The sequence below is a fragment of the Humulus lupulus genome, chromosome 2 (assembly GCF_963169125.1).
Source record: "Humulus lupulus chromosome 2, drHumLupu1.1, whole genome shotgun sequence".
NCBI classification, from domain to species: domain Eukaryota; kingdom Viridiplantae; phylum Streptophyta; class Magnoliopsida; order Rosales; family Cannabaceae; genus Humulus; species Humulus lupulus.
This window is the reverse complement of record NC_084794.1, coordinates 203,273,839-203,282,508: the sequence shown is the minus strand read 5'-3', so window position 1 is coordinate 203,282,508 and position 8,670 is coordinate 203,273,839. Positions and strand designations below refer to the sequence as shown.

Genomic DNA, 8,670 nt, shown 5'->3' with positions numbered 1-8,670 from the left:
TCGACTTCGGTCTGGTCCCCGAGAATTAGCCCTGCCAGCAGGGGACTTTTGACTAGCATTGTCGTTTCTTGCTCTCTAGGTAGCTGCTCGTGCCATGGCCTGGGCATTGACTTGGGCCAATTGAGTAGCTGATTCTAGAGAAAGTGCTGCCTCACGTTGTCTCCAGTCAGCCTCCTCCTACCGTCGTCTGATCTCTTCGCTTCTGGCATCCATATCCCGTCTTTGTTGCTCGAATGCAGCCTTCTGCCTGGCCATTTCCTCAGCGAAAGACTTCTGTCGAGCATTGAATTTCATCATCTCTTCCTGGAAAGCCCCCATGGCTTCCTGGAGTAGTTCGACCTCTGGGGTTATCTCCTCAGGAAAGACCCTGGGCTCAGTGTGAGGGTTCTCAGGTGCAGGACCTTCTGGTCTAACAATTTCTTTTGTAGTTGATGTACTGGGTTTCCTGGGCACCATATTGGTAGGATGGTAGTGTATTTATTATATTTAGGTTTTTAATGAAAGCACCAAAAATGTTGACCACGATTTTGGCCAACGGCGAGAAGACGCAAAAACGACAATAAATACAATAGCATTGAGTAGAAAATAAAAACGACACAACCAATTTTATAGTGGTCCAGCCCCAATTTGTTGGTAATAGCTTAATCCACTTGGAGTTGTTATATATGTACCTACACTTAAGATCAGATGAACCTGAGCCAATTGAGTTTCTTAAGTATACATTGAAAAAAAATGTTTCTCTCTCTAAGTTCTCTCAGAAAATGCCCCAAGAATGCCCCAAGTAACAGTCCCAAAGTCTCAAAATTAGAGAGTCTCAAAGTGTCAAAAAGATCAGATCCCCCCAAATGATGCCATGAGCTCTATATTTATAAGATCATGGATCGTACATGAAAAATCTCCTGTTTTGACGGGCTCCTTGGTTGTTTTAACCAATTTTAATTAAAATAATAAATAAATTCAGATTACAATAATGCGACTACTATTTCGGGATATCTAAGAGATTCTTGCAGTAGTTATGAATAATTCAGGTTGTAGTTGTTAATAAGATTCGTAAAATGCCACTGGGTAGCTAACTCAACATACTTGGTCGGCTAAACTTCCATTTTGATATTGCTGGTAGGGTAAGACTCCCTTCTGATATTGCTAGTCAGGTAAGACACTCCCTGGCCAGGTAAATTCATACGTGGTCAGGTGAACCACTCCCCGCCCAGGTAAATTCTTACCTTTTCTGGTAAATCACCTCCTTACCAGATAAAACCATCTTTTTTGGCCAACGTTCTTTCGACCAGTGAAATGACAACTCTGCAGGTCATCTTCTAACCCTTACAATTCTCCTGGCCAATACGCTCATTGATCATTATTGTACCACTTGATGACCATGCATTGCTACGTGTCACTTCTGATTGCCACGTCATTGAACTTTAATTTTGGGGATAACAAATATGAATGTATATTTAGTTAAGCTACATTAAGTAATAAAAAAATGTTTTCTTTATAAATATAAATGATAAATTTTTTAATAAAAATTAAGATTATGTATTTTATATAATAATAATAATATTTTATAATATTTGAATTTATATCAATATAATTTTTAAATCTAGTCTTGTATTAAATATTATTTTAATATGATATTTTATAATATTTGAATTTATATTAATATAGTCAATAAATATCTATTTCTAATAACTTTTATAGGTATATATTTTGTTAAATATTTGTAATATTCCGTTAAAGTTAACAAAAAAACCGAGAATATAGTCGTGAACATTTGGGTATAATTTGTTAAGTTAGTTGTTTATTTTGTTAAAACTAAGAATTTATGTTATCTATACACTTTTTATATAGAAGATATATATATATAAATATATTTCGAGGTAATTATGAGCATGATGTAGGAGATATAGTCATGAAAATTAGGGTATAATTTGTTAACTTAGTTGTTTATTTCTTTTATGTATTTTATTTTATGTTATTTCTACTATGATATCAAAATTGTTAATCGGCTATATAACCTTATGAGGGAAATTAAAATGGATACATTATTGAATATTGAATAGTAAAGTTAGAGTGTTTCTCCTATTTATGGGTTTTCCCCTTATTTGCCATGGATTTGGCTTGAGTTTTGCTCACCCTTTTGATATGATGCATCAGAGCCCCTTCCTCACCATAAGGTACAATAATAAACAAAAGTAAACTTGAGTCACCCCAAAGTCAATATGATAAATCATCGAGGTTTGATAAAGATGCATCGAGGTCTCGAACCCAAGTCGTCTAGACTTGGTTAATCTCCGTCTTGAACTTGGGTAATTGGGCCAATGATCGATTTGAAATTATTAATTTCCAAGCGACATGTATTGGGTCTAGGCTCATAACTCTACCATGAACTAGGGTTGATAATCCAATCTAATCCAAGTTTTTTACAACAAAATTATCTAATCTAGTTAAAAGTTAGATGTTAGAAATCATCATTCAATCCAATCAAGATTAACTTCAACATTTTAATTGGATTAGTTACTTTTTTTAAGCATTTTTTAAAACCTTTAACCTGATTTTTAACATCAAAGGGAATAACAAAAACTATTACCAATAATAAATAGGCTTTAATTAAACCATAATTACTAATAAGAAACTAAACATCATCATTCATTAGTAATACACTAAGTCATCAATACTATAATTGTAATATAACAATGTTAAAGCTAAAAGTCTACAATGATAGTACCAAAATAGCTAACACAACAATTAAAACTGAAATATATACATGTACATACATGTTAAATTGGCTAGTTGATGTTGGATTTTGACCGTCTCTTTCGTCAACTAAACAAATCCAATTAACATTCAAGTTTACAACTCAAATTGTAATTGGTTATCCAATTTTCGATAATTGGATTGGTTTAGATCATGATCACCCTGCCATTGACCCAAATTATTTAGTTGAAAATCACCACTAACAACTTATATGTGAAAAAATTAATTGAAAATTTAATTTTATAACATTTTTTAAAGGGTGAATACCATTTTGGACCTTGTGTTGTGGAAATGTTACTGATCAGACCCTGCGTTTTGTTAAATGACAATTTGGACCTTGTGTTTTGCAAAATGAAACAATTTGGACCCTAAACTAGATTTTCGTCAATCTTTTTTTTAAATATGACAAAAATGCCCATGAGTTTTATTAATTAATGAAATAAATAAATAATGAAAAATATATTTTAAAATAAATAAATTAAATTGTTTCTAAATACAAAATGTATTACTTGATTAAAAAATTATAAATATCTTTATTTTTAAAAGTAAAATTAAGATATAAAGTTAAGAAAAAACTAAAATTAAATCTGTCTAAAATAAAAAATCAAATAAATACTAACAAATTAAAATTCCTAAAACATTTTTTGTCAAAACAGAAAAGAAAAGAAAAAAGAGATCTGGTCTTCTTCCTAAATCCCTAAAATCCTCTTCTTCTATCTCTTGCCATCTTCTAAGTTTTGCAGGTCTTCTCCATCTAGACGGTCTTCACCAGTCACAAGACATTGCTGCAAAGACGAGTTCTCATGAGTTCATTCGTCGAAGAACAAGATCTAGAAATTATTTATTTGTCGGTGATGGAAATCTGAAGCCAAAGGGAATGGGAATGCGCTAAAGATCAAGGAGCGATGACTAACATCATGGTCGATGACGAAGAAGGGGAAAATGACAAGTCAAGCTGGGTTATGGCATTTTAAGATATGCAAGGAACTCGCCGATGAAAAATTTAGCGCAGAAGGGGTCTAGTTCCCTAACAGGGTGTGGTCGACCACCATGCCTGAAGGTCGAGGTCACTGCAGGGCGCGGGGTCTGCAACGAACATGATTGGGTTGGGCGCGGGGTCTGCGATGGCCAGGGGTGGGCTGGGCGGCGTGGGTAGCCAAGGGTTGTCTGCGACGTGGACGTTGTCCATTTGTGACCAGGAGAAAGACGTGGTTGTGAGATTCTGATCCTGCAATATTTTGAGATTTACTGTTATTTTTTCAGATATAAGTTTTGAGATTAAGTGTATTTTTTTTAGATCTAGTTTCTATGAATTTTAGTATTTCAAATCTAAGTTTTGAGATTTATTGTGATTTTGTAGATCTAGTCTGTATGAATATTGGATGTGAGGTTAGGATCTTAGTTGCAATATCAAATGGATGGATTTTTGTTATGGATTTTGGATCTTGATTTGTGTGATGTTGATGGAAATTTTTGTTTCCAAATCTGAGTTCAACATGAACTCAAGAACAAAGAATGATTTTGATAGTTTTGATTAATACTCAGGTTTTAATTTAGTATTTAAATCTGATATTTTTTTTTATAAAAAAATTTATGTTCATTTTTTCTTATTTAAAATAATTTTTATTTTTTATTTAAATATAATATAATTTATTTTTTATTTTAAAATATATTTTTCATTATTTATTTAATTCATTAATTAATAAAACCCAAGGACATTTTGGTCATATTTAAAAGAAATTTGACCAAAATCTGGTCCAGGTCTAAATTGTTCAATTTTGTAAAATATATAGTCTAAATTGTCATTTAACAAAACACAAGGTCCGATCGGTAACTTTTGCACAACACATAGTCCAAAATGATATTTACCATTTGTTAAATATAAAATATAATTCGTAAGAAATTTTAAAAATACAATATTTTTTTTTTGAAAGATGAACAAACTAAAATTTAATAATTTTTATAACTAGGTAGGTTTAATATAGTGATAAATTTATAATATAACATAACATATGTAAATTTTAATGGTAATATAATTATGTATGAAATCACAAAACAGTAGTATTATGAAATCTTAATAATAGCGTTTTCTAATTATACAATCTTATAGATATTATTTTTAACATTTAGTAGTTTTTTTTATTAGAAATTATTATTTTTCATAATTTCACTATAGAAATATCATTGTTTGTTCATTATTTCAAAAGTTATCGTATAGCAATTCAATATTTTTTAACCTTACAAACGCAAATATTAATTCAAAATTCTTTAAATTCAACATTTTACAATTCAATTTTTTTGAAATTGTGCCAAAAATTAAAAAATTGATTATCTTAACATTTAGTAATTTATATTCTTAGACTAACATCTTGAGGTTCTTAATTATTAAATTATAAACTCACATTATATATAAAACAATTCTAAAAAAAATTCTTAGTCCAACACAAAGTTATATTATTACTACCATGAAAAAACACATTTCAACCCTTAAATTGTATAGACAAAAGAGACAAGATGCCAATTTGTCATCCTTCACTAATTCTATACTTAAGGTGATCGCATCATGATAAACAACTTTGTGATGAGTTAATATATAACTACAAGTTATTAAACCTATTCCAACTCATATAGAGACAAAACCATACTAGCAATGAGAGTGCAAGTTTAAACCGATTAGCAATAGCTTTACTAATTACCTTGTAAATTACGTTGCACAAGCTTATCGATCTAAACTCCAAAATATTACAAGGGCTAGTGACTTTAGGAATAAGCACCATATTTGTTTTATTCAGATCCCCATCCCCATCCCATTGTTGAGCACATTCAAATAAACCTAGACCACGTCCTTGCTCACAGTGGCCCAAATTTTTTGGATAAAAAATGGCATGTAAACCATTTGATTTCGGAGCCTTGGATGCCTTTTGGATCTCATCTTTATCAAAAGGCTTCATCAAATCCCTATTGAGTTCATCCGACATTACCGTAACCATATTGGACGTGGTCATCTCCACCGCAGTAGCATCAACCCCATTAGAGCTAAAATGATTCGAGAAATAATATTCAACAATAGTAGTAATATCTCTCAACTCTTCACACCAAACCCCACGTGAATTCTCTAACCCCTTGATCTCATTCCTTTTCTTCCTTGAGCATGCTTTCCTTTGAAAGAACTTTGTATTACAATCACCATGAGCTAACCACTTAGTCTGCGCACGTTGTTTCCAGAACAATTCTTCCATGGTTAGAAACTTGTTCAATTCTCTGTTACGCTCCCTAATTTTCTTAATATTATCCACTGAGCGAGGACCATTATGCAGCTGCTCAATAGTATTTCTAACCTCTTTAATGGGTTTAGGGATACTTGCAAACTTATGATTTTTTCACGATCTCAACGCTTGCCCACAATTTTGAGGACGTTAAGGTTCCACCATACCATCAAAAGAGCCATTCCTCCAATAATCTTTGATGTTGTTGATACATTTCTCCTCCCTTAACCAACCTGGTTCAAAATGAAAGCCTCTCCTCCGCACAACTCCACCTCAGCCTGACACAGAGGGAAACAGGTCAAGGATAATATCTCTATGACCTGAGCCCAATATTCCAAGTTAGAAAGTTTGAATTTAAGAAACAAGGAGCACCACCCTGAACAAGCAAGACCTCTATCCAATCTTTTCAATTCATTGGCATTCCATTCTCTGCTATTATTCAAAGTAAAAGGGCTCCCAAAAAAACCAAGATCACGTAACCCACAGTCATACAACATATCTCAGAACCGGGATATCGAAGTTGAACTTTTAGGCGACTTTCCAAGCTTCTACTCATTAGAAAGAATTAATTGAAGTCTCCCTTAAGAAACCAAGGTAATGGAGATACCGATACAATACGACGTATGAGCTCCTAAGTATGCCACCTTTGGCATGTAGCCTAGTTCCCATATGCCCCTATAAACCACCATTGAAAACCATTATTAGGTGTCACGAAGCAATCAATATGGATGTGAGCGTATCAAACTAAATCCACCATCATCTTTGCATCCCACAACAAGATGAGGCCCCCCTTCTACCACAACAATCCACATGAAAACAATTCAGGTATCCCAACCATTCTTGGAGTCGTTTTGCTCAATTCCCATAAAGTAGTGTCTCCATTAGAAACACCAAACCAGGTCGTGTAATCTGAATCAGTCCACATAAATTAACGAATGCACCAAGGTTACCCAATCCCCAAGCAATCCAAGATAATATTTTTATGAGGAGCAGCGAGATTGTTGGGGCAATGCCCGAAGCATCATCCAAAACTTTATGTACCTTAACATCCTTCTTTGTTCCAAGCGCTCCCCCACCCCTTTTCTTTGACTCATCGTCCCTACCATTCAATGAACTAAAGCCCATTTTTTATGTGCTTGAGATTTCCTTTTTCGAACTCTCCCTTTACCATCCATAGAGGCCCCAAATGAAAATTGAATATTCAATACCTCTATCTTACCAGTTTCATCCTTGAACAAACCCGACATCTTGTGCAACATTTGTAACATCTCAAATTTGCTAATCAGGCTTAGTGCCTTGATTAGTGTGTCTGGAGGGCATAAATGGATATTGTGTGTATTCTTCGATTATATATGTATGATTATGTGAATCACATGAGTTATATTATGATATGATTGTTTATTCATGTTTAAGTCTATTAAATATGCATGTGGGCCCGTTTCTTATTAGAAGTATATTTTCGTAATATTTACTCGTTGAGGGTATATTTGTAAATAAATGTGATTTGTGATTAAGACCACATTATTATGTGGATATATTTGGGTTACTCGGCACGAGACGATCCTAGTGAGCAAGTCAGCGGAAATGTCACAACAAGATTAAATACCCGACTTAGGGTGAGCCTAGGTGTATTTTGGTAATTTAGTACATCACCGGGGTCTATCGGGTAATGAAAAATTATTTGATGAGTATTTGGGTGTAATGTATTTAATTGGGAAATTAAAGTAATATTTGAGATTAGTGGAAATCTCGGGAAAAGACCAAAATTCCATTGGTTTGGTTAACGGGGCATTGGCTTGGGTGTGGGTAAATTGGTCTTTTTGACCCTTGAGCTGAGTTAAGTTGGCCAAAAGTTGAGCACTTTGGCACATTTATGTAACTCTGTATCTCTCTCTCTTGGTTACCTTCTTAGAAGGGTTTTGGAGCTAAGGAGAAACTTGATCTCTCACTTGGAATTTGGAGATTTGAAGGGGAGAATTTAGGGTTGGGGAAGCAAAGATTAAAGTTGGCTGAGCCATCTTCTTCCTTGTAAATTCGTTTTTGGCAGTTGAGTTGGGGTGTGGTTTGGTGGTTGGAGTTCTTGAAGTTTAGGAGCACCTTAGGGGTTGAATTACACAACTGAGGTTACCGCTAGGGCTCTAGACATAATCATGCTTGAGGGTCGTTTTTATATATCTAGTGCTTGGACCAGAGGTAAGAAAACTGCACCCAATATGTGATTAGGGCTTGGTCCAGTTATTGAACATGGTTATGACTATGCTTGAACTGTTTTATTAGACATGTTAACTGTATTGTGCATACTTGTAATATATAATGTATGCTTATCTGTTTTACTTGATTGGAAGGCTTGACTTATGAGTCAAGGGCGGCAATAGTGCGTTGAGCGCAAGCCAGACTGGTTGGTTAGGCCTATCTAGGAGCATGGTATACGCTTGACCGATCCTATGGTCGCTTGGAAAATAAAGTGCCAAGTACGCTTGGCCAGCCCTAAGACTGATTATATAGAGAATAGGGCAACAAGTCTTGGGGTGACTCTACAGTCACTTATCTATGGCAACGAGCCCCGGTGTCATTCTATAGTCACTTATGTGGATTGAATGCATGCACGAGTAGGGTTATTACTTCTAGGCATGCTAATTATGATTCTGTA

At 34.2% G+C, this 8,670-nt stretch overlaps 1 protein-coding gene across 1 annotated transcript; it reads right to left on the bottom strand.

Annotated features, from left to right (window-relative positions):
* Positions 1-5,351: 5,351 nt before the first annotated feature.
* LOC133815087 (uncharacterized) lies at positions 5,352-7,145 on the bottom strand. Its single transcript, XM_062247972.1, has 3 exons — positions 7,062-7,145; positions 6,254-6,340; positions 5,352-6,071 (listed from the first exon to the last, which is right to left on the bottom strand). The coding sequence occupies exons 1-3, from the start codon at positions 7,143-7,145 to the stop codon at positions 5,352-5,354; spliced, it is 891 nt and encodes a 296-aa protein (XP_062103956.1).
* Between the last annotated feature and the right edge of the window lie 1,525 nt (positions 7,146-8,670).